A 26,448-nucleotide genomic window follows, 5' to 3' on the forward strand; every position below is an offset into this window, starting at 1 on the left:
GGAGCTGGCTCTGCTCTGACATGGGGCAGCTGCTGGGCTCTTCTCACAGAGGCCACCCCTGTAGCCCCCCGCTACCAGAACCTTGCCATGTAAGCCCACTACAGCTCATGACCTTCAGTTTAGCCTTCTGGAGACTGTCAGCCTCTGCAGGGATTTTTATCTCTGTAGGGGGAGCTGCGGTCCAGTATGGTCCCTAGTTCAGGAGTATCTGAGCAGCCGCATAGAATTACCTAAGATGAGTTTCAACCTTCGCTGTACTGGGCAGATAGATGCTGAGGGGATCGGGAAGTTCAGGTTGGTAGAACTTGGGCATCTGTAGTTTGATTGGATCTGTTCAAAAAGGTATTTTCTAGGACCAAACAAAAAGCAACATGAACGGATAATCCGAGGAGAGGAGAGGAACATCACACAGTGTATGTGAAGTCGCTTGGAGGAATGGAGAATAGGGAGAGGGGAAGGCAGGTGGTGTGGTAGAGTTTCCTCACGCTAGATCTTGGATCCCCACTTTCAGTTCAGGAGATGAGGGTAAATGCCCCTCTCATACTGCTTTCAATGAGAGAGGGCTAAGAATAGCAATGTCCATAGCTCTTTTTGGCTGGAGCACCTAAAATTTATTATCTTCAGAAATTTATTCTGCAGCATGTGTTTTGCATAGTGGGTACCCTCTAAGGGCACAGACCCCAAACCCTGCATGGGTAGAGGCAGAGAGCAGCAGTGTATCTGAGGGCCATATTCACAGACCGTGGACCATGATGACCAGAGCATATGTATGCTCTTGAGATACGTAGCTAGGGCAGAAAACTGTTCAGGAGCCTTTCTTTGTGTCTTTCTTGTATCTTTCCCTTTGCTCCTAATGCTCAAGGGGTCTGAACGGAACAACAGTACAACATCTTAAATAAAGGTGTTTACGTAACGTGCACTGAGATAAATAAATCTGAGTGGCTTGGAGTGCTTAAGCAGTGTATGGGTTGGAAAGAAGAGCTTTAATGTCTGTGCTTAGCAAATTTCAAAACAATTTACATATGCAGACTTTGTTTCTTCTGGAGGTTGACCTTTAAGTAGAAAGTGATATGCAATGTTAATTATTGCAGTGCTAGCTCCTCTCACTAATTAATGTTTGCATATTTTAGAAACTAAAGTGCTTGAGCTTTGTGTAGGACTAATTTGTCTTGTATTGGGTTACCCATGAATTGTACATGTCATTTTCACTCTGTGTAATGAAAGAAAGACGCTGTTTTGGCCAGCCAAAAAGCAAGTAGAGAGAAGTTTAATTTGACAATTATATCCAAAAATTGCGACTTGTGGGAATTTTACAAAGTTTAGATTTTGTAGTAATTAAAAATGACCTGGGGAGCAGTAGATTAAAGTCTCTACCATAAATTAAGATACAGGCATAGACAACGCTAATGGGAATTGATTAGAGCCTTTATCTCAATTCAGAATGTATTTTATCTGTTGCTCTCGGTTGTTTTTAATTACTACCTACAATTTTGAATCATTCCACATCCTTTTCTCTCACCCTGTAACTTTTTTTTCAAGCAGTTGAAAATTTAAAATATAAAAGCTCAGTTCCTTTTGGTTTGAACGGAGGTTAAATCAAGGCTCTTAATCTAGTTGGTTTTATTATTTTGCTGCAAAGAACGGGTATGGAGGAGCCACCTTTTTAGTGCAGTGCCTTGAGTTGTTACTATTTAAACAAGCTCACCTTTCCTACAAACAAATAAACGAAGTCCCTAAATTTTCAATTTCAGTTGCCTTTCATGGCTGTAGAAAATAACAGCTTGACAAGCAATATCCTGAAATTGAATTGCCCTTTAAATTTAATATGCTCAGGCTCCCCTTTCAGACAGCCTGCTGGCTAAACGCAGCATTGGCAGATGCTCCCCTTAGCTCTCACTGAATATTGCTTGTCTTTTGCTGTGTTTTTTTGGGGGCTCTGGCTCCTCCAGGGCTCCTCCCGTTATCTGGGTCTGTTTGGAACACTGCACCTGCACAGCGTGGCAAAGGTAGAGCAAGATATGTTTTAAAAAATGGAATGTGGTGGAGACAAAATACTGCTAATGCTTGTTCAGGTGGCAAGTTTCTTCAGCCCAGACATAGAGGTGCACCCTGCATGCTTACTGTGGATCCCAGCTCTACCTGACCTGCCCAGATGGGCAGGGGAGGAGGCATAGGAATCTGGTGAGCGTGAATGCCTGTGTTTGTGATCCTGCTACCTGCCTCCCATGTTAGGATTCAGGTTATGTCAGTCTGTATTGGATAGTTACTGGGTCCAAATGGCACGTGGAAGGCTGCCTGTGGTTTTTGGTGTCTGTGTCCAGGCAGGGGCAGCTTTGTCCTGGAGGAGGTGCAGAAAAGGTCTTCCAGGATGACAGGGGAGTAGTTGTCATCTCCTACAATAAACCTCAGTGCTCGGCTTGCTTAACTTGATGAAAGATTACTGCAAAAGGATCAGGCTGTCCTCTGGAAATACACTGTAGATTTTGTCACTATGTTCAAAGAGAAAAATTATGGTAAAATATAATGTTGGCTAAAATTTCCATGAATATTTTCAGGCTAGAAGGGAGGAGATGGCTAAAGAGAACAGTGAGGTTTGGGAGTAATCTTTCTACAAGAGTAGGTGAATCATGCAATCCCAGTTAGCGTTGATGCAAGTTTTGGATCATCATTAGATGATCTTATTGCCTACATTACTCCAGTAGGCAAGTAATCAGACTGAGATCCAGTCAGTCTCTGGCAGTACTGTATTGTTACGTGAGCTTTTCTCTTTCCTTGTAACAGCTCAGTAAAAAATACTCTCCTCCTCTTTTTAACCTTTAGCTGTGACATAAAGATCAGCTCAAAGACCAAGTTGCATTCATCGCATTTCTTTTCCCTGTGCCATTATCTTTGCAAAATCTCATGTCTGCTAATTGAATTGGCATTTCGTTGTGTGTTTGTATGAATGTATTCAGTTCTCTGTGAATCAGCACAAGCTGCAGTTCACATCTCAGCACAGAAGTTCTGTGTGTCTTTAGGACTGTCTGCTTCCTTTTTCTGTAAACTGCAGTTAACATTAATTCCTTTTTCTGTCTTTCTTTGCATTATAAGCTTTTTTTGATGCAGAAACTCTTAAACTCTTGACTTAAGCTTTTGTAGTGTTTAGTGCTCTAGGGTCCAAATTTCGTTTGAATTTCCAAAACATTACTAAAATGAGAATTACTAGTTTTCAGTTCAAAAGAAATTGTTATTCTTGTTTGTTGGGTTTTGTTCTCTCTCTCTCTTTTTTTCAAGGGTTGCTTGTCATGTTTCTTGAGGTCCTTGCTTTCCATTCACTTGAAGTATTAGTCCCCCATCTTTGTATTCAGGATTCCCTTGCTACCCTTCCTGGCAGTGCTGATCTTTTTAAAAGTCAGTCGTGTTTATGAAGCAGAAACATCAAGTGTCTGAGAGGGTGCTGTTGGGAGGTTATCCACGTTTCTTCTCTGATTTGCTGCTGAACGCTCAAAAGTTGAAAAGCTTCTTGATGTTTATCAGTCATATGACATGTTTGGGTGAATGAAAGCTGTATAGTGACCTAGCTAGTGAATTCAGCGATGCTAAAGTAAATAAGAAAAAGTCTTTTGTCTCTTACTGTAGTCCAGAAGTCCACCTACGAATGATTTCAAAGTTGGTATGAAACTGGAAGCCCACGATCCTCGCAACGTTACCTCGGTTTGTATAGCCACAGTAATTGGAATCACTGGTGCCAGGCTGAGGTTGCGGCTTGATGGAAGTGACAACAAAAACGATTTTTGGAGGCTTGTGGATTCCTCGGACATACAGCCCATTGGGACCTGCGAAAAGAAAGGGGGCATGCTCCAGCCTCCACTCGGTAAGAAATAAAGCTTCGGTACTCATATGTATGGAGTAACGCTTTTATGTAGTTGATTTCAGCTTTTTCTCTTGGCAAATTCAGTGGTACTAACATTTCATCAAACCATTATTCAACTGGAAAGGAGAGGTGAGCAAGCTAATTCAGGGTAAGTGAAATGTGATGATTTTTTTTTTTGGTTTTTGGATTCTTTTGACATAAGAATGAGCAGAATAATTGCTGTTTTTTTTTGTTGTTGTTGTTTGCTTTTTGTTTTTAATGGAGGTCCTTAGTGTTAAATGGTAGTGCCTGACAGCTTTTGTAATAATGAGATACACAGTCATGTGCCCATTCTAAAAATGTTCCCTGGCACACACCCTACCTGAGTATGTAACGTTTTCTTCCTAGGTGTTGTCCGTGCTCCTTTTAGTAGACTTTCCTAAGAAGTGAGAGTCCTGGAGAAGGCTGACTCGTTTCCTCTTCTGGTGGCCCACTAGAAGGCGCTCTCTGTTAACCAGAATGTGAAATGCTCAGTTGGGCTGCAGAAGGTGCATACAGTTCAGGACAACTGGGATGTTTTCTCAGGCACTCTGAGCAAATTGTTTGATCTGGGAAAGGTGGCACTGGGTGGGTTAACTGCAGCATTGCAGCATTCTGCTCAGAGGCAGAAAAAAGGCACTCCAGAGCTCTAGCAAGCTACAAGCTTATTACATGCCAATCTCAGCTACTCAAATTGACCCACGTGGGTTGGATCACTTCGTCATGAGTAGTTTGTGAGCATGACAAACACTCAACACACAGGATGCGGCTATCCTGTGCTTAGAAGTAGTCTGCAGAATTTCTTTTGCCTTCCATGAGCAATATGGACCACAGCACGTCTCCCCAAACTGAGAAATGGTGCTTGGGCTTAGTCAAAACTTACAGTGAAAGTTTATTAAACGTGGAACTGTACAAAGGAATTCCTTGCTATAAAATGAATACTCAAAGTTAACTGGTTAACTGCTGTGGGTCATGTAAATGTGGTATCACTTTTCTCTGCTGTGATTAATCTACAAACATTCTTGCACCATGTTTGTTATATCTAAAAATTCTTTTTTAAAAAAATATTTTTCATGTTGGTCTGAAAATAGTTCAGCTTTTGAAAGGAAGGAAAACTAATAACCAACACTTATTTTAATTCCCTCCCCATAAAACCAAACCAAAACAGAACAGCAACACTCCTTTTATTCTGCTATGTCTTGTAACGTTTAAAAGATGCAAGAAACAATGTTCTTAATGTAAAAAATGAGCTGTAGCCAAGAATTGGTTATTGTTGTCTTCCTGTCTTACGGTTCTGGCTTTGGTGTCTTCTAACTGTGACATGTGACAAGGCAGAGGAGCAGTGAAGAAGATTGGTATGCTTTCTCTTAGTGGCCTCTCAAGGAACCAGTCAACCGTACTTGTTAACAGCTTTTGGATCTTCTGCTGGAAAGGTGAAGCGAAAGGTGTAATTTCATCACAGTGTGAAACTTGATTTGCTCGTAAACAGGCAAACAGATATAGCAGCAGTTCACGTAACCATGAAGATGCTTCATGTAGATTAAGAGGGTAGATTTTTGTGCTGTTGTGCTGCTTTAGAAACACAAGGAAAGCAATGCAGCTTTGGTGCCAGTCTGCAAAAGTATTAGTTGAGATAGATAAGAGTCTCAGCCCCAAAGGGTTTGTTTTTTATTTCTTTCATATGGATGTAGAGATTTTGAATGAAAACATTGGAAATTTTGAGATTGGGGGGGAATATTCTGTTGTTTGTTTTTTTTTGCGAAGTAACTCCGTTTAGCCTCTCTGAAGTTCTTGATACAACCTTGTAGAACGAGTCCACTCATACCAGTATGAAGGAGGGTAGTAATAGAGAAGAGTATGTCTGTTCTTACGTGTATGTATGGCATTAAGAATACGGCTTCAGTCTAGGATCACAGTGCTTTTTTTAAACATGCTTCTAAACTAGGGTGATGAATAAAACAACTCAGGGTTATGTATAATGGGGACAGTCAATCCATTACAAAGAGAAACTTTCCATGATCATCAGTAGAAGGATCGATGCCTTCTCTCTGGATACTCTTTCTTAGTCCTGTTCAGTCGGGCTGCTTGCAGTGCAGCACTAAACAAGCAGATGTTTCCCTGCATCCAGAAATGTAAGCTTACTTGCCTTCAGAACAATTGCTGTTATTCAGAAGAGAATGCAAGTGCCATTATTTTGTCCCTCCTGTCTTCGATTTTTTTAGAGATAGGCTGAATTCCAGCAATCAAGCATTCTGGCATACCTAGATAAATTTTTGAAAAAGCCTTCTTGGCAGCTTTACAGCATCCTGTTCCTGGGCAAAGCTGGGAGCTAATTGGGTGTATAATTACCTCCTGTTAGACATTTAAGCAACCGATTTTTATTTTTTTCTTCTTCCCTGAGTAGTAGGGAACCTTCTGGATACTAATGTTCTGTTTATCTCCTAATCACAAGTTAAAATAGCCCCTCCTACCTGATTTTTACATAGGTTTAATTATACATGTTACCTACGGTTTTTGAGAACATGATTAGTGTAGAAAAGCGTTCTTGTCCCAGCTTCTGTTTTTCAAAGGGGAGCTTTTATGGTTTTGAGAGCTTAATGTTCTCAACAAATTACGATGAAGATAACATTTTGTATGCTTTTTACCAGGACAACTTACAGGCCAAGGGAAGCTAATTGAAACTGTTGTTTAGTTGTCGTTCCTCTGTCTTTGTGTATGTATCTTTTCTGTGCTAGCTGGTGAGGAATATTGCATTTCAGAAATCGCACGTGTTTAGATTGCATAAAGGTCTGGTATCAAACCAGGAGTGATAATCAGCTCAGCAGTCCTCAAATTATGAGGCCATTTCTCAAGTGTGAGCTTTGTATTAATTTAGTAACATTATGTGTTGCATAGGTAGTTCCAACACGTAAACTGTTTATTCATCTGAAAACAGCTTAAAGCTGCAAGTTCAAGAACTGCTAAACTATATAATCCATGCAGTCCAATTTTAGATGATGTAATGATTTAACTGATCCAGAATTGCAAATACATTCCACCTTTCTAGGAACGTTTTTTTCCAACAGAATCTTCAAGATTTGGTTGTGAGGAAGCTCCTCAGTTCCTGGCAGATTTTGGTAATGTTTGCTTTGTGGAGAAATGTCCAATTCTCACTAGCACATCAATTTTCCTGTAAAACTGTGCCAGATATGCAGGATACTGAATATGTAGAAAAAATGTCCACTGTGTTTGTTACCTTATGCATTACTTCGAAGCATTCATTTGGAAAACACAGAAGGCAAAGGGGATATTTTTTGTTTTGTTTCTTTAACCAGAAAGTAGATCCTGAGGGAAGGTTCTCAGGAATGAGACTGTTTTCAGCTAAACCTTTGTTCTCCTTGAATAAGGTAGTTCAGCTGAACAAATGTGATTACTGTTTGTGCTTTTTACTCACTTGTTTAATGAAGGATATTGAAGTAGAAATATCTTCCAGTTTGTTTTTCTATATGGTATATGCTTTTATTAAAGTCATTATATGTTTGTTCTTCCCTGTTAGGTGTTGAATAATTTCTATTTATTTATTTTGGGGGTGGAAGAGGAGAAACGAATCGGTCTTTTTCTTGTCTGTGGTCTGGTGAAAGAATTAAAACAGCTTCAAAAAATTAGAGGGTCTCTCTCCAGTAAATAAGAGAAGCTGGAGCTGAGGAAGCTGAGAGTGAGAAGTGGCCCTGAAATGTAAACTAGGTACATTTCTGTACCAAGGAAGTTCCACTGAGCCAGGGACTATGTGGGGTGACCTGGTAATCTCCTGTGCTAGAACATGAATGTTGCTAGGTCTTACACATTTAATTGTAAAGTCACAAATCAACAAGTGCTGAAAATGGCAACGTACTGTGCAGCCTTCTGTACCAACACCTGCCCTGTGGGTTCCTTCTTGATTACTTTTATTTTGTTGAAGTCCAAAACACAGGGAATTAGGCATTAGTAAAGCCAATTTTACATCCTTTTCTTCCCATTGCATTTTACATACTGAAGGGAGGGATATTATATGCAAGTAATTTATTTCTTACTTAGGATTCCAGATGAATGCATCTTCTTGGCCGATGTTTCTCTTAAGAACTCTAAATGGAGCCGAAATGGCACCCGCAGCGTTCTTCAAGAAGGTAAGAGGAAAAGGGCCGCTAGTAAACAAGTTTCCATCAATTGGTCCATGGTTGCATTTTTTTTTTTAGTGAGGATACCGAGATAGTGCCTGTTGTCTGCAGCACAGGAAGGCCAGAATATTATATAAAACTACTTTGAAGTGGATTGTCAGGGTACAAAACCAGACAGGAAGTGATCGGCCCATTGGATGGCATCTCTTTTCCTGAGCTGAGACTTCTAAAGTATGTTGTGTTGTTCAGAAAAATTGTTAGCTCGTTTTCTGTGTCATGGATTTAAGATACGATGCGCCGTCTCACATTTCTTAACAGCATCACGTTCACGTAGTGATTGTGCACAGGAGTAAAAAAAAAATTTTTAGTGGAGAACAAGAACCATCAGAAAAAAGTAGTGCTTAGAAAGGTTTTGTTAAGTGTTTTCACTGGGCACATTACTCATCATTTAAAATGTAATCAGAAAGTAGTTGATGGTTGAGAAAACTGCTAGTTCTTGAACATGACTTGAGTAAACTACTGTGAAACATGAAAAATAATTTATGAAAACAATAGTAATATTAGAGTGATTTTGTTGATGCTGTCACATTGAATGTCTTAATTTCTGATACTGAGAATGACATTTAGAAGTATGTCAGTAAATCAAGGGGCTGGTTTCAAGCCTGCAGCCACATTGTTTACATGTTAACTTATTGTAATTTGGGGGAGTGTGATGATGAATCATACTTCCTGTGCTGGCCTATCAGCATGTCTGAGATCATTTTTGGAGAATGAGGTTCCTCAGGTTGAGGTGGTAGTTTGGGTTCCCTTGGGTCACAAGCTCGGCAGTGGGGGTACGCTTTTGCTGGTCACGTTGACTTTGTTGCTCTTTTGTCCATTTGGAATTGGTCTAAGGCAGGCTTAGTTAACAGGGGCCTATAAATAACGTCCAGTGCTAATGAATTTTTCATGGACTAATTGAGATGTGAAGCTTTTACCAGACAGTTATCAGTCCCCAGAAATGCCCCTTCTCTGCAAACCTCCTCTTCCTTATTAGCATGTAATGATTTCATGGTAGTGTCTTTGCTGTCTTGCTGCTGAGGCATAATGTATTGGGTGCAACCTATTGCTTATGGAAATACTTCCAGCGCAGCCTTACTGTCATGGGGAATTTTGCTAATTATCCCAACTGCGTTTGTGGGAATAGAATCTAGATTTTTATAACACAGAAGGGAAAAAGCAAATGTGAAGCATCAGTAAGTTTCTTTGAATGTCTATTATAACTTCTTGAGAGTAGTGAGTATAAGAAATACAAATGTTGAAGAAAAATAGAGGTTTTCTGTTTTTTATTTTTAAGGGGGACATACAAACACGAATGTTCTACCAATCTTACTTTTGTAGGAACCACCAAAACCTGTGACAAACTGCTTTAAAGTTGGAATGAAACTTGAAGCTATAGATAGAAAGAATCCATACTTGATTTGCCCAGCAACCATTGGAGATGTGAAAGGAGATGAAGTTTTTGTTACGTTTGATGGCTGGAGAGGAGCGTTTGACTATTGGTGCAGATGTGATTCTCGAGATATTTTCCCAGTTGGATGGTGTAGCTTGACAGGAGATGCATTACAACCACCAGGGAACAATGGTAAGATGACTAATAATATTGCTTAATTGTTTTTCCCCTCAATTACAGCAGAATTTTAAAAACCAGCTGGCTGTATGCAGATAAGACTGGATATTTGATTTGCGAGCAGTTGATGAGGATGAAATATTGTTGAATTTTCTTTATGTATTTTAAAGCTAATAGGATAGTTTCTGGAAAACAGGTTTGTCTGTTTGTAGTAACTCTGGAAACATTTTATTTAATATTCTACTGTTGAAGGGCTTGTGATAATCTTGATTTTTTGTGTGCTTGTGAAAAACCTTGGACCCAAACTAGTTTTGCTGTTAGTATTATAGATAAATGCTCCTGTTTAATGATACCGATGTATTCTCTGCAGCAGCACTTTATATTAAGCTAACTGCTATGAAAATAAAGTAAAATAGTCCTTTAAAGAAAATAATATTACGGCAACTTTGCTTCTGTGAAGATGGAAGGTTTAAACTATGTATTTTGGAGGTTTTTGCTTCACACTCACAAAAATCTGCCTTGAAGCTGCCTATTCTGAATGCTTTATCATCCTTGTACCTTTATGGATATTTGTACTTAATGGTTATGGAGTTCTGTTAAGTAATGGCCACCTCGTTTTATAATCTACAGCCGCCTACCCTAGAAAGTCAGAAATTGAGTAAAGAGAAATACCCTGAATGTAATCCCTCTCCTGTTCTGTCGCATTTCTGTAATGCAGGGTTTTTCTGCCAAACTATTTGGGCTCTTCTACCCTTGCTCTCTTCTGATTTGAATGAAAGAGAGGTTTTTAAAGAGGGGAACCATATTTTAGTTAAACGCTTCAATATTGTTGACAAGAGCTGTTCTGATAGTGAGGGCTTTCATAGCTGGTGCTAGGTAAGGAACAAGCAAACTGGTACCACAGAGCTCCCACAGCAGGTACCAAAGGAATAGAACTAAGAAGAGAAGAAATCAGCCATTCTGCTTTCTTCCGCTGCTTTCTTCCTCCTTGTTATTTTTCTCAGTCCCTTGCTAACTGGTCAAGAACCATACGGAAGATCTAGCTGAGATCAGTTCAGAGTCCCTTTCTCAGCTGTTTGATTCCTCTGTGTCCTTGTTCTCACCTGCCTCTCTGTAATACTGTCCACAGTTACTGGGTCACAGTAACTACTCTAGTCCATAGCAGCAGATTTAAGCGAGGGAGCAATGGTGTGTGGAGCTGTACAGACAGATCCAAGATGTGCAGGTAGAAATCTGCAGTGAGAAGGCATGGGAAAGTGAGTTGAGGACAGTCTATATTCGATCAAAATGCTAGAGTGGGTCCCAAATTGACTACAGCCTGTTGTGTCTGTGTTCCCAATCTGTGAAGTGCACGGCTCAGCTTCTTCAGAAGGTTGACTTTGTCTCGAGAAGTCCTGAATGAGGTGTGTTATTATGGTAAGTTAATTCTGTCAACTTTGGAGAAATAAAATGGCTTTATAGGAAAGGGGCTGTGTAAATAAGTGATGTAAATTTTTTAGAAGATATTTTTATGACTGTTTAGTTTGCTGACTCCAGTTGTATCTTTTGGAAAGAAGCGTTATGAAATTGTTTAGTCTACTCCAGTTTCAGTGCTGGAAACCCAGCAGTGTTTTGAGATAGCATGTACAACATTCTTCTTGACTGATTAGTGTTTGATAGAGATCAAAGAGTTGTATAACAATTAGTTAGTAAATTTGATTAAATATTCCAGTTGTTTGGGTATTAAAATAAACACAGTTCCTGAGTGTGTTCAGATTTGGTGGAGGCTGAAATTACCTAGCCATGTAACTTTCTGGATTCTATTCCCTTTTTATGAAAAACAGTGACACTTTAAGCGTTGGTAAGACCCAAGGCAAGGTTCCTGCAGAAGTTCAGTCAAAATTGGACAATTTTAGAGACGTGATAGAAGTGGGGAGCAGGAAGGAGAAGGCTAAGGATTTTGTTGTTTGCACTACTAAAAGTGTCTCCAATGTTAACTGCAGTTTTATTAAAACTTTGTGTGATCCTTTTTTCCCCCATTCAGAGCATGAGGAGTTTCTTCTTCAAATTTTGCTTCATGTGCTTATTTTTCAGTTGTGCATTTGTCAAGTTTACGTAGCTAGATGAAATATTTTTTGCTCTCAGGTTACAAATTTCACTGTTATTTGATTGCTTTTGAGCCATTAAAGTACTGTAATGATAGTCCTTTATTAAAATGTAAATAATAGCTTCAAGGAGAGTGTAATCAAGTCATTTCAATTCAGAAATTTGATAATGTTGTCAGGATTCTTCATTAAGTCACATTAACATTGACTACTCCTGTTATGGAAGAAAGTATGACAGATAACACAGTGTAGGAATTCACTCGAAATATTATGGTATCATTCTAGCCCAGACTTTTTTTCCTGCAGATTAGTTTAGTATTTCTGTCTTGAATTGCCACAGTAGGAAGTGAAAAAAAAAATTGACTGAGTGTGGCTTAGATTTCAGAGTTGGTATTATGCGAAATATTCTAGGTTTTTTATAACTACTTCTTTCCTGAAGGCATTTAAATGTGGTAAATCACTAGTGAAGGACTGAAAACAAAACAAATTTTAGTCACCAAGCAAAAACAATATCCTGTAATCTAAGTATGAAAATGATAAATGATGCTTTAGGTTTCATCCATACCTACGACAACAATTTCCTGCCATGTTTAGGGTCTGATTTAGCACTTAGCAAGACAGAAACTGCAGGAGGAGGGAGATGATCTGAAAATTAGAGAATATTTTATTGCAGCTGTTTACTCTCTTAGCCATTTAGGATGCCCGGAGAGAATGTAGGACCTCTGTCATGGGTTGTTTTTAAGAACAGTTTGAACACAGCCTTCTTAGATATTGGTGAATTTATTCAAAACAGGATATGTGGTCTCTTCAGCCTTGCGTTCTGTAACTCGCATTGGTTTTAGAACTAAGACATGATCAATAGAAGATAAAACGAAGAAGGTAGGTACAAACAATTGTCGAAAACAGCTTTTTAATATTCAGTCCTTAATCTTCGTGCTGATGCTTTGTCTTTGGTTCAGCAAAAGTGACTTGGTTGGACCTGGCTGGGTGTCAGGGCATGTGCTTAGTGGGATGAAATGTAGTTGTTTAATGTTTATGCTAGCAAAAGCTGTACTTAGCTAATTTTGTAGCCAGATTGCTTAGAAATATCTAGGATAGCAGTAATTTACGTAATGTGTGGTTTGACAGCAGTGCTTGATGTTGGGTTGACCTGCTGGCCCAAGGTTAATATTTTAAGGATGCAGTAGCTTGTTTTCCCCAAGTCTCTTGGGCACTTAAGTGCTTTTACAGATGACTCGTCACACAGGAACATCAGCGTGAACTATGGCTGGTGAAAAAAGTTGGCATGATAATATCTGTGCTGGATGAATGTGAAGGACCTGCTCTAGCAGGCTTTTTCCAGCAGTGGCTGAAAGCAGATGTCTGAAGAAAAGCAAAAGCACGCGGGAGAGAGGTTTGCAGATGTGTTCCTAGTATCTGGCACTCTACAGCCCAGCACTGCCCAAGCCCCAAAGAATTTATGCTGAGTACCTCCTGGAAGAGTTTGGTTGTTTCTGTTCAATTATGTTTTGGAGATGTGATCTTCTAGTTCCTAACGCATCTTGTAGCAGGGAGTTCTGTGGAAGAGGAGATACCTTTTTCCTTGCTGGTAGTTTCATCTTTTGCCCTCTAGTTCTTGGACTGAAACAGCTTCCTGGGCTTCCAGTACTTGTACAGGAAGAGTCAGTAAATGGCCATTCCCTAACAGCTTTCTTCATATCCACCATGGTTTATCATCTTCCCACACCTATCTCTATTACAAACTTGTAAAATCCTGTTCTGTTTTACATTGTTGTGTGATCAGTTTAATTCCACTGATCGCCTTTGTTATTCTGTACAATTTCCATTTGAGCTCTGTCATTTTTGAGCCACTGGAACCAGAAGTACACAAGGTATCTAAGACTTGGTGGCATTGTTCCGGTTTCTCTTTTGTTTTCTATTCCTCTTATTCATAAATTTGTATTTGGGATCTTGGACTGCTGCTGAGCAATGGATTAATACTGTCGTGGAAATATTTAATTCCAAGATGACCCTTTTGTGATGCTTCATTGGTCACAAAAGCTAGATCATTTTGAATTGCTTGACACTGAATTTCATCTTTTATTTATTCACTTGCTGAGCAACTGCTCAGTTTGCAAGATCTTCCTTTACCGACTCAAGTAATTGTTTAACATTTGTTGCCGTCTCTTGCTTTGTTCTTGTTCTAGATCATATATGGATCAAATAGCACAAGCCCAAGCAGAGATTTCATCAGGATTTCTCTAGAGTCCTCCTGATTGTGGAAGTGTCCATTTATTCCTGGACACTGCTTGGTATTTTCTAACAATTTCTTTAGAAGGATGATAAGGACCTTCTCTCATATCCACTGTTACTCAACAGTTCTTAAGGCTTTTTTTGTTGTTGTTGTTTTGTGTGTTTTGTTTTTTTTTTTTTTTTTTTTAAGTCTGTGGTGTGAGATCTTGTCAAGTGCAAGTTCTCAGACTGCATCTGCTGACTTTCAATCGTCTGCTTGTATGTTGACTCCTTAAAAAGAAGTTATGATGGGTTTATGAGACGTGACTTCTACTCTACAAAAGCTATGTTTGGTTCTCCCCCAACACATTGTATTTATCTTTGTGTTCACTACCTCTGTTCTATGGCTAAAACAATAGTTTTTAGCATCTTGCCCAGTACACATATCAGGTGTCCTGTCCATGCCTTCCTGACTGGAGTGTTAGCATCATTTTAACATTTTAGGTACCTTAAATCTTTGGATTTGAAGCAATTTTAGGGACCAACTTACACAGCACCATCAGTAGCTTGCACGTTTCATCTTTTTCCCTTAATAATCCTAAGGGCAGTCTGTCCTGCCAACCCACTACTGTTTGTTTTGTCTCTGATTTCTGACCTCTGCTCTAGGTACTTCATGTCGTGAACTTGTTTGAAATCCCTGTGAACAGCGGTTCTGATATGGGAACTAACGTGAGCTTCCTTGGAGGGAATATGAATGCAAAAGGAACATTTAATCTTGTTGCTTTACTATTACCGTCTGTGATTGCTTGTTCTGAAATTTGATCATCTCTTGGGTCCGCGTAACTTCTGCCTTTGATACGTTTTAAAAAGGCTTATTAAACTTTGATATCTTTTGGATGTTTTTATATCAACTCTTTTTCTGGGCCAAACATATTATGCTTTTCTATTTAACTGCCTTAGATTGTGATTTTTATTTTACTCAGTTGGCTAACAGAGAGCTGTTACTGTGCCTAAGAATATTTTTGTATTGCAATGTAGCTGCTTGTATCTGAGGCTTATGATTGAAGTAGAAGACAGATGACTGGAGATTGTTGGAGCAATTTTGGTTTGCTGTTTCCGTGAAAAATCATTTTACTATTTAGTCATTCCATGTAAATGGCAGTTGTTTAGGTAACCCATCTTCGTATTTATAATATAAGCAAAACTTCTTCCATAAAGGAGTGAAGAAAAGAACAAGTGGGGACAAGCCATGTGGGAAATAAGTAGTTTCACCTGCAAAGATTGATTTCATTGCAAAGTTATATCTATCATTTAGGTGTGAACTGCATCTGGAGATGGACCAGTTTTTGTAGATCCATGGTTTCTGCTCCACCACAGTCCTTTGAAGTTTGATCTCTGACGAATCGAGGTGATGCAACAAGTCTTGAAGCAGGAACTGCTCTCTGCACTCTGCAGGAAAGAGTCCTGGTCAACAAGGGAAGATGATGTAGTAATCTAAATAAAAACAGTGAAACACTGTAGCTTTTACCACTAGCCCCCTTCCTTCCCTTCTCTCGTTCCCCCTCCACACCGTGTGTCACCTCATTGTTTTCCTCCCGATTCCGTGCATTTATTGCCAGAGTGATCTTCTCTCACTGTGCTAATCAGCCGGTGATGATGTGGTCTCCTCCTAAAAGCTGTCTGCAGTGATAAGAGTGGGACGGGCCCAAGCAGAGATTAAAGAATATCTTGTCTGTTTTATGTTTTCTTAGTTTTACTTAATTTTCAGACATGATCTCAGTACTTTGCACAGATTTTTAAGCTAGCTACCAGAAATGCACTTCTATTGTTGATAATGAAATGATGTCAGGATTACTGTACTTTCAGCAGAGTTCTACGCAAATGTGCATCATTGTAAACTTCAGCACTACTCTACAACGTTTGCAGACAAAACAAAAGAAGCATTGAAACTACTTTAGAGAGAGCTACAGTAGAATCTATGAAAAGTCTGCATTGTTTAAAGTAGCAAAAAAAAATCTGATAAGCACAGTAAATCTTAAGTTTCGTTAAAGAAAGAAACATGCTGAAATTGTGCAATTTCATCCTGCCGGAGATTTCATTTTGCTTTCAGTGCAGCCAGCTTCTTTTCATGAACAGGTCACAGTAGTTAGGCACATACAGTAAGCAGATTTATGCTGTCTTCGGAATTGTACATGAAAACTCCTCAGTGCTTCAGGCTAAACTCTGATTTGCCACATTCTCTCACGCGTTAAGCTTTTTTTATTTGGTACTAATGTTTCTTGGCATCTTGCAGCAAGGTCTGATTGGTGCCACTACAGGGCAGAAATTGCTTAGGAAGGAATAAAGGTTTTGCCTTTCCCAAAGCTGTGGCCTTAGTTGTAAGCCTCATTTCTTTACTATCTTACCATGCTTATTTAAGGTAATTGTAATTTCCTTTTAAACTCTTAAGTGCTCCAAGCACATGTATTTTTGATTGTTACATGGAAAATATGTTTTTTATTTGCTCTTAGAATAGACTTGGAAGTCTAGTTGGAAGGGGCCTTCAGAGACCACCTAGTCCAGCTGCCTGAGCACTTTGGGGCTCACCAGCAGTTAGGGCACATCACTGAGGGCATTGCCCAAATGCCCCTCAAGCACTGACGGGCACGGGGCAGCACCTAGCTCCCCAGGAAGCCTGTTGCAGTGTGTGACCACCCTCACGGCAAAGAAACGTTTCCTGATGCCCAGCCTGAACTCCCCGGCGCAGCTCTGGGCCGTGCCCGTGCCCTGCCATCGGGTCCCAGGAGCGGAGGCCGGCGCCTCCCCCTGCGCTTCCCCTCCTCAGGAGGCTGCGGAGAGCAGCGAGGTCGCCTCTGGGCCTCCTCTCCTCCAGGCTGGGCAGCCCAAGTGTCCTCAGCCTCCCCTCACAGCACATGCCTTCCAGCCCTGCCTCCTGCTCTGCTGTCCTCCTCTGAGTTCTTTCAAGGACCTCAGCAGCCTTTCTGTGCTGTGGAGCTCCAGGGAATCAGCAGCACCTCCCAGTTTACGGTCATCAGCAAACTTGCTGAAGATACACTGCATTCCTGCATCCAGATAACTGATAAAAAAAGTTGAAGAGGACTGGCCGTAGAACAGAACCCTGAGGAATGCCACTAGTGCCCAGCCACCAGCCAGATGTAGCCCCGTTCACTGCAGCCCTTTGAGCTCTTCCATCGAGCCAGTTCATCACCGAGCATAGTGTGTGTCTGTTCATCTCACAGTTAGACAGTTTGGCCAGAAGGATGCTGTGAGGGACAGGACCAAAGGCCTTATTAAAATCCAGAAGGATTACATCTGCTGCCTTCCCCTCATCCACCAAGTGGGTGACCTTATCACAGAAGGAGATCAAGTGACTAAGGCAGGACTTTCCCATGGCGAACCCATGTTGACTGTGCCTGATAATAGCTTTGTTCTCTAAGTGCCTTTCAGTATCCCCCAGGACACTTTTCTGCATAACTTTTCTAGGGACTGAGGTTAGACTAACAGGTCTGTAGTTCCCTGGGCCCTCTCCCATGCCCTTTTTGTAGATGGGCATAACGTTGGCTAGCTTCCAGTCAGCAGAGACCTCTCCAGACTCCCACGACCTTTGCTGAATTGTTGAGAGGGGTCCAGCTGTAGCATCCACTAACTCCTTCAGCACCCTGGGGTGAATCCCATCTCACCCCATGGACTTCAGAACACGGAGCTGATACAACTGTTCCCTTACAGTTTCGGTGACCACAGATGGAAAGCCATTGTTCCCACAGTCATGGTCCTACAACTGTGAGGACCACACAGCCCAAGGTCTGTTGTTACTCTTAAATGTTGAGGCAAAAAAGGCAAAAAATGCCTCTGCCTTTTCCTTACCCTTACTTGTTGGGTGACCATCTGCTTCAAGTGTCAGTCTCATATTTTCCTTTGACCTCCTCCTGCAGTTGGTATACTTGAAAAAGCCTTTTGTGTTGTCTTAACACTACGCTGGCCAGTGTCGACTCAAGTTGAGCTTTGGCTTTTCTCGTTTTTTCCCTGCAGATGCAGACTGCAGCTCTGTACTCTCTCTCTGAAGACAGGTCATGTATTTTCTTTCTCTGCCCTACTTCCAGGAGTTCCCTGTTCAGCCAGGCCAGTCTTCTGCCCCACTTGCTTGTCTTGCAGCACGAGTCAAGACCTCTTATTGAGGTCTTCTGGATATTGGTATCATCAGTGGTTGTGTTGTCCAACTGGTGGATGGGACTGTGAATTGTTTCCAAATGCTGTGTTAGTACACGTAAGCTATGTTAAGAATACCAGTGCTGTCGTTCAGATCCTGCACTGAAACCTAACAAGTCCTGACAAATCAGGAGCCATGCTCTGCATTTCGTTTTTGTTGCCCCTGAAGCTTGTGGCGTTTTGTCTCATTTGGGGCCCACCTTTGGTCTTGGTGATGCTATGTGGGGAGCAATAATGACAGTAAGTCAAGAACCAGGATGCTAAAACTTGTACCTGCTGTGTAGAGGTAGGCTTTGCCCATGCTTCCTGTGACAAACTCCTATTAACAGACCTGTGGCAGTAAGCTATTTTGAAAACTTGCTAATCTTTTCCGCTTCCTTTCCCAGTTTGTCGAAACTATCACAATAAATACTTAAGGTATGATAGGAGGTTAATTTTATAGTTAAAATCCTGGGCTTGAATTCAAGAAGTGAGTTTCCATTACTTCCAGTGTGGGATTCTCACACGGGTTTAGGGTAAGTTGCCCATTCTCTTTGCCTCATTTTTAATTTTTTATTTTGTATCTGTAGAGGAAGGCCAGGCTTCTATATTCTCACAACAGCGTTCATCTTCTTTCTCAGTGGGGACGTATCAACAGTACTGCAGTACGAACAGAATAATTCCTGTCTTGAAAGAAATGCTGGTTTAAGCACTGGGTTACTGTTTTTACTGTCCTAATTGGCACGTCCACCTGAGGTAGCAATGCTGTGTGCACAGAGTGCTTGACAAAATGGGCCCACACCTTGCTTCATGTGATCTCACTTCAGCTTTCTGAAGTCTTCTCTGGTAATTGCTGCTCTGTGACGCTAACTGAATGGTAGATTTAAAATGTTTAAGTGTTACAAATCAGGAGCTTTTTGTCCTTGGCTGTAGCTAGAGAGGTAGAGTGAAACCGTTGCTATGGATTATTTGAGGGAATTTTAAGAATTAGAATTGCATGAGAATTCTGAGCTGTCATCTGTGCCTTCCCCGTCCCAAGTGCTGGAGCTTTTCAGTAGCTTCAGATCTCAGTTATCTTTAAGTATCTGCCTTATTCTAGCAAGACATCTTGGGGATAATGTTATGGGGTTAAATTTTGTGTTCCTTCATGTGCCATTTGGCCCTCATCTGAAGTCTAATACCCGTCTCGTGTATATAAGCTCAGTTGACTCCAGTGGATCTGCTTGCACCAATGCATGAAGACTGCACGGTGGTAATGCATCTTTAGGGCACGGCTTCCAGGACATTTGGGTTGTGCGTTTCCTTAAATATGCTGGATACAGGGTTCATAGGTGCTGGATTCTCACAAGAATGGCTTTGGAAAAAATAAAAATAAAAAAAAATTTGAAGAAGCAGTCAGAAGTGTGAAAGCTCTTGGTGTGTTGCATGAACGTAGTCATCTATGGCCTTTGCTAGCTCAACAGAGTAACCAGAACTTGGTGGTCTTTGAAAACTCCCTTTAGTTGCTAACATGACTATGGAAAAGCATGTTTATGTAGGCTGCTCTCCGGTCTCCCGTCGTTGAGGACAGCAGTACAGTTTTTTGGATCTAAATAAGAGACTTGGGAAAGAATGCCACGCAGCGCATCAAGCTCCTGAAACTTGAGCAGTCGATATTTTTGTAGAAGAGCAGCATGAAACAAATGCTTTATTTTGTTTGTGCAAATGAGAAGACCATTGTGATGCAAAGCAGTATCCTGAAAGAGCAAATGTGCTTTTTTTTTTTTTTTTTTTTTTCTCTGTTGTAAATATCCCAGCTAAATACTGCAGTAATTGCAAGCAGAGCTTGGCATTTTTTCTCCCTATTCTTTTCATCGATATATTTTAACAAGTCCTCATGAGACTATTAAAACGTCTTAGTTTTTGGAACATGTGGTCTAGTGGGGATAACTTTGTCTGCAGATGCAGTGGGTTGGCAGCTAGATTTTGCATGTCTTTTCATTTCCCTCCAGATTCTCTGACCCAGCGTAACCTTTGGTCTCCCTCTGAAGGCCGGGGTGAAGGAAGTATGAGCAGGTGACTGATGATCACTGTCAATACAGCCTGCAGACAATATGTGAATTACTTTAGCAGTCTCCCGCTGCCCCCCCTCTCCTCTCTTAAATCAACAAATGCAAATAGCTGCCTCCTTATTTGCTGCTATCTCAGGGAGGCTGCCCAGGCAGCATGGGCTTTGTCATAGTACCGCGTAGTGAAAAAAGCGGCTTCAGCCTTAGTCAGAAGAAAAAATATCAAATGGGACCTGACCCCCCCCTTAATGGTTAACGCTGCTAATATTTGGTCCTCTGGCGTGTGCAGGTAGGAAGATGCTGTGCTAAGAATCCTTGCTGTGTGTGTTTCAGGAGGGCTGCCTGGAGCGGTTAAACTCTTTGCATTGTTGCTCTTTGTCTGTAAATATCCTCCCGGAGAAGAGTAGGGATTGCCCAGCGGATCCAAGCTCATACCTGTGCTCGTAGAACCTGTTGCCGTTGCAGTTAGCTCTGTCTGTAACATCAGCTTTATTTACCATGGGAGAACAGATACGCGTTTGCTAGATTTCATCAGAAGCAGAAGGAATTTGTAAACCGAAGTTTACTTAAAAGTTTATGATTGTTAAACACCCAGTTGCGTGGCATGACTAAATAAAAATAGCTGCGTTTTACGGTCACGTAAGCCTAACATAGGAAGTACTGTGTAGTACTGTCTAGTGTAGCGTGCAGTTGATATTTGTCTGCTTTTCCAGCAATACTGCTTGATGCAAGTTGTCACTCAGCAGTTCAGATACACGAGACTGATGCCTTGCCAGAGGGTGGTTAAAATTCTCTTTGGTTTATTTTAAGCTGCCGCTGCATATGAAAGTAAGTTTTGGTATAGGTAGATAAAAGGAAAGCGATTCCTTTCCACGTGGAGAAGGTGGTCCTTCTCAGGTACCTAGGGATATAACGTGTGCATTTAATGTTTTAGGATTGCAACCAGCCGTAATGAAGGAATTTCTTCTGAACTGCCATTCAGGAATATTAGATTAGTTGGGCTGAATCAGACAAATCACAGTGTATGTAGATGCTCCTGCAGCTTTAGAAATGTGGTCAACAGAACTTGTACTTCTTAAGGAGCCTGTTTGCAGTGTGTAGTTCATCTTACTGTGACATTTTATATTGCAAAAACTTCGTAACAGGTAAATAAAAATTCGGAGTTAAAGTAACAACAGTTGTAAAGCTGGGTACCGAGCTGTTTGGGTGACTATCACTTGTGTAGCTAGATGTTAAAAGTGCTGCTTCATCTCCAAGTATATTCACAAGATCTCTTTTCAAACATATGAGTTTTATTTGCTTACCGGAAAGTCTCAATATGCTAATAGTCGAGGGGGAGAAATAGTACAAACTCACCAAAATCCAAAAAAAAAAAAAAAATCTCTTCAGAAGGTGCATGTGTTCCAGTTTTAGTTTGCAGTCGTCCTTTACACTGGTAACTGGTACTGGTGACTGACACAGTCAAAGCCCACTTGAACCCTAACTTGCAATACTTCTAAGTCATGCCACGTGAAGCTCACAGCATTTACAGTTAGGGTGGATCATGGAGAGCTTTTCCTGCATCAGCGAGCCACAGAAGGCTGTGGTAAAGACGGCGTCATGCTAGAAATCCAGATGATATTAGTATAAAGGCTTGAAATGCTTTCAAAGATGCTGTGTGTTCTCCTTCTTTTCCCACACCTCCTGTAACAAGGGTGGTTTGCCATCACAAAATTTCCCATTTTCATCCTCTACTTACCTCTCCCTTTCAGCTTCTGCTGCTGTCTGCCAGCAACCAGTCCACCAAACAGCACGTCGTTCTTTCTGGGCCCTGTCATTGCTTCCTGCTAGCCACAGATAGCACGGTGCAGGGCATCTCCTTGATGCTACCTACGTCCATACACTTAGGTTCTGTCTGACATCCTCCTGGTGTTTTAATCAGTCCGTTGCTAAGAGAATTGTTACAATAAAACGGGTGGGAATGATTGCTAACTAGCAAGTGTAGCTCAAAGAAATCCAATTACAGCTTGCAGCTTCACATCAAACTATAACGCAGCCACATCATATTCGTACTGGAACCATTTCGTACTGCACTGGGAGATTGAAGAGAACCACGTCAGTGTTACGAATGAATGTAGATGCTATTTTATGCTTTAATTTTGGAAGTCCTTCTTCTAAATAAAAACTGAAGTCTGGATGGCTCCCGGTAGAAAAAGCTGGTTACAATTATGTGAACTTAACTTTCTAAACTGGCATTTCAGACAAATGCTTATTCACGGTACTTTGCCTATCACCACTTTCTCCTCTTCAATTGGAGGATTTCTTCACTGCTCAAAATCGCTTTGTAGCTTCCTAGAAGTAGTTGGCATGTCTCGTAATTGTGGAAAGTGCTCTGAGAGGAGAGTGGATGTATTATGGGCTGTATGACTTGAGAAGCATTTTGAAGGCCTTCTTGATGAATGGCACTCTATCTTGTTATAGTGAAAATTATGGAAAGCATTTATAAGGTGAGTGGATTATTTTTTATTTTTATTTGAATGTTGTTTTTTTTTTTTTTTTCCTTAGGCAAGTCCCTCTAAATTAATGGGTATAAGAGTTTTCTCTTTGGCTTTAAAGAAGTTAAATAGTTTCATGCCAACTGCTTAAGTTCAAAATATCCACATATATTTATTTTACAATGTGAATTGTGCACTACACTTTTTTTTAAGCCTTTATTAGAAAAGTTGCTCTCCATCATTCATTTTGAGGTTTTCCCCCCCTTCCCTTTTGTTTTTGTTTTTCCTCAGTTTCCATTACAAAGAGCAGTGCAAAAATCCAATCTTCCCCTTCCAAAGTGACCCGGCGTTCAATGCAGTCTCCACAGAAATCTGCTCCAGTACCAGCACAGCGAGGCAGGAAACCAGGTCGGGGCAAACCCCCTGGACAGTCTGCAGTTCCCAAGAAGGGCAGGTCTCCTAAAAATATTCCCCTGACCAAAAGCACCTCTCATACTGAGAATCTTAAAACAAGGAAAAAAAGTTTAAAACCGGGAAAAAAGGTTAGTCCTTATCTACTACTTTACTTTATATTGCAAAATTTTGTAGTGAGATTTTGTTTTTAAATTTGATTTTCCGGCTTTTCTTCAGCCTTCAGGGCTTTAACTGTCTTCAGGAGTTGATTACGAGAAACAATCTAGAATAGCTATTCCGGAATATTTCAGGACAAGCTTCTGTGGATTATTTTATTCTAGAAGAGGAGTACTGATTTAGATTAATTTATGGGTGTTGGTGTTGAAAATTACTCTTCTGGAATAGCCATTTCCAGTAATGTTCCTAGAGCCAGGGAAACCTTTAGGTTTTTTAGTCTGGGTTATTTTGTAACTGAATCATATATGCATAGTTTGCTTACTTTTTTTGTTTCATGTTTAGCAACAGAGGGTTAGGAACATAGAGAGTTTGGGTGCAAAATTTAGGCATCTTAAGCGTACAGCTGGATTTGCCACGTTCATCTCTTGGCTACCCCCTTGTCCTGGAGATCCTGCGTGAACCGTGAAGCTTCTTTGCAGGCAGTGGGTTTCCCCAGGTGTAAGCCTGAAAGATGGGGTGCCTTTTTCACCTCAGAGCTGAGTCCGAGGACTGGACAATGCTCGAGCACCACCAGCTGCCATCAGGTAGGCCCTGCCGTCACCCCATTCTCCTCCACCAGCACTGGCAGGCGAATGATCCCAGGGTGGGCTGGTTCAGCTGGCCACACACCTCTCCCTTTTACTCCCACCTTCAGATCCCCCCCCAGAGAAGCATGAATGCTGCTGCTACCGTGAGGAAGGGCAGGATCACAGCCGGGCAGATTCAGACAAGCCCTGAGCTGCTGTGGAAGCGCAGTTTGTTTCCTGAGGCTTGTTCAGTCACTGCAGGGTGTCAAGGAGGCCAGGCTCTGAAGCAGCAGTCCTGCAATATCTTTCCCCAGACAGTTTGTGTCTGCCACCCTGCTGCCCCCTGCTTTGCATTAGCACAAGTGGGGAGTGGGAGGCATTGCTTTTTGTTTGGTTTTCTCACCCCCATCCACCCCCAGCTTTCAAAAAGTTGAAGTTTTGCTTTGTTGTTGTTGTTGTTTTCCCTTTTTTTTTTTTTTTCCTTCAGCCTGGGTCACTGTGGGCTTACAGCAAGAATTGCAGGTGGTGTGTGTGAAGGGATGGAGTAGTGGCACAAGTGGGACCCATCCCGTCAGTGCTGGTTGGTGTGAAGTGCTAGTGAAATGCCTTTATTGGAGCACACCTAAAAGGTGCTAGCACAAAACTGGAGACAGTCGCTTTGTTGAAATGATGGCACCAGGGTAAGGAACGATTCCAAGGACTGGAAAATGAACCCTGAGAGGTCTCTCTGCTGCCTTCCCCTCCCAGTCAGGCATCCAAACTGGTGCAAGTGGTCTCCAGCTTTATCTCTTGCTTGGTTCATGAAACTGCTCAGTGGTAGAGGTTAAAGAGAAGAAAGCTGTGCCCACCCATACAGACTGAGCTAGTGGGTAGGTTGTTCTCTGTAAATCTGTGGGGCTTTGAAGGAGATCACTGAACACATTTTGTATCTTAAGGAGGTACTCGGGTAGAGCAGGATGTGTGCTTCCATCTAAGAGTTTTGTGCTCTCTGCCTGTCACGAAAAATAAATAGAGACTAGTTGGAGGCATCTCAGCTTTAGAAGAGGCTTTCTGGGCTGGTTAATGGGAAGTGTCTGTGTGGAGCACTACACTTGGCACCTGGTCTGTGTGAGGTACTCGGGATTTGCTTGGGGCTGGGGGTTGCTGCTGGCACTCCTTGGGCTGAGGCAGCCAATCTGAGGCAGGGCTGCGCGCTTCTGATTTCCTCTGCGGGACCAGGGCACTGAGAGTTAAGGTTTGTAGGATCTGAGTTTGAGCTATCCATCTAACTCGGCATATTACTACAGTAACTTCTGCATTAAAACTTCAAAAATGAGCTCCTTTTGAGAAGCCATGGAAAGCTTCTATTGCTAAAGTACATGGTAGGATTGCCAAGATGTTACACACATGCAGTTGTTGGAGTGTTATACCTGTTACTGTATGGGTGAAGAGAGGAAATCACTTTGTGGGAGCTCTGTATTTGTGGGGTGTATTTGACATGGAGGGCCATAGGGCTTACATACTTCACGATACGTACACAAATATAACCTAAGTGATAATGTGCCTAGAGATTTGAATGCAGGTCTTTTTTTTAAGACATACAAAAAAAAACAACCTACTTTTCAGACTTTGCTGTTGTGCTCCAGATGTGAGCTGGCTGTGTGCTAGTTCAAAACCTGTGTGTTCAGGGAGATTGGTCTGTACCTGATGAGCTATAGATCTGTTTGACTTCTTAACTCTTACACTGAAGAGGCAGTCTGGGACTCTGCCTTTTTAAGCTTTTTATGCTTCTATGTTTATCATTGTGCAGGTATTAATTTTTATTATACAGCTAGGAATGTTAAGCTGTCTTGTCATTTTCTCCTTTATTTAAATGCTTTCTAAGCTTCTCCAAGAGGATGACATGCATGTTGGGTTTTATTTCACATTCCCAGCCCCCAGCGTGCACTGTATGGTTGGCTTGTTTTTTGTTTTGTTTTGTGTTTTTTCTCTCTGTCACAATGAGGAAGAAATCTTTTTTTGAAGTACACTTTGCAGAACAATGCCAAGCATTCCTGCCAGACCCACTGATTGACATGTGCTTCTCGAGGAAGGGCCTTGAACTGAGTGTGGATCGCAGCCCTAAACTGACCCCACAAGAGCAGCATCCACATCAGATCTGTGCAGTCAGTGGATGCTGGATGGCGTGCAGGGCTCTCTGCAGCCACACCATGCTCATGTACTCTCCCAGCTAGCAGGGCCAGCCGATGAAACTCAGACCAGGCAAATGTGCTGAGCTCTGCTGGGACCGTGGCCTGCCTCCTGAAACAAGGTGGCTCTTGGGCATCAGTTTGCTGCTCACCAGTTTAGGGTTGCAAAATGAGAACCTCAGTTGAGCAAGCATAATATGCTGTATTTCCAAAACATGTCCTTCTGTTATTCCAGAGGACAAGGCAAGAAATTGCTGAGTAGCTTTACCACACTTACATGTTTGTGTGGATGGTGGGTAGTTCTTCTGACTTACAGTTTAGTGTTTGCATTTTTGTTTTCATGCCACGTTTCTCCCGTTGCCTCCCTCCACTGCCCTCTCAACTCGACCACCAGTATTTTGCAGCATGACAACAGCCAACTGGTCCCCTGGCGAGTCCCTTCTCCGGAGAGGCTTCAGGAATGTCAGGCTTCAGATCAAAAGCTCAGACTTCCTAACCGCATTTTTGTTCTCTGTGGTAAGGAGGAGAT

At 41.5% G+C, this 26,448-nt stretch overlaps 1 protein-coding gene across 5 annotated transcripts in view; it reads left to right on the forward strand.

Annotated features, from left to right (window-relative positions):
- SCML2 (Scm polycomb group protein like 2) overlaps window positions 1–26,448 on the forward strand; it is a 69,270-nt gene that overhangs the window by 23,637 nt on the left and 19,185 nt on the right. For 4 of the 5 annotated variants that reach the window (XM_035324143.1, XM_035323980.1, XM_035324224.1 and 1 more), the window contains 4 exons: window positions 3,619–3,853; window positions 7,925–8,013; window positions 9,385–9,628; window positions 22,907–23,157. In XM_035324143.1, coding sequence (XP_035180034.1) covers window positions 3,619–3,853; window positions 7,925–8,013; window positions 9,385–9,628; window positions 22,907–23,157 — 819 coding nt within the window. Of the gene's footprint in view, window positions 1–683; window positions 2,182–3,618; window positions 3,854–7,924; window positions 8,014–9,384; window positions 9,629–22,906; window positions 23,158–26,448 lie in introns of those variants that run through there. The other variant, XM_035324299.1, reaches the window with a different exon arrangement.

The sequence above is a fragment of the Oxyura jamaicensis genome, chromosome 1, assembly GCF_011077185.1.
Source record: "Oxyura jamaicensis isolate SHBP4307 breed ruddy duck chromosome 1, BPBGC_Ojam_1.0, whole genome shotgun sequence".
Taxonomy (NCBI): domain Eukaryota; kingdom Metazoa; phylum Chordata; class Aves; order Anseriformes; family Anatidae; genus Oxyura; species Oxyura jamaicensis.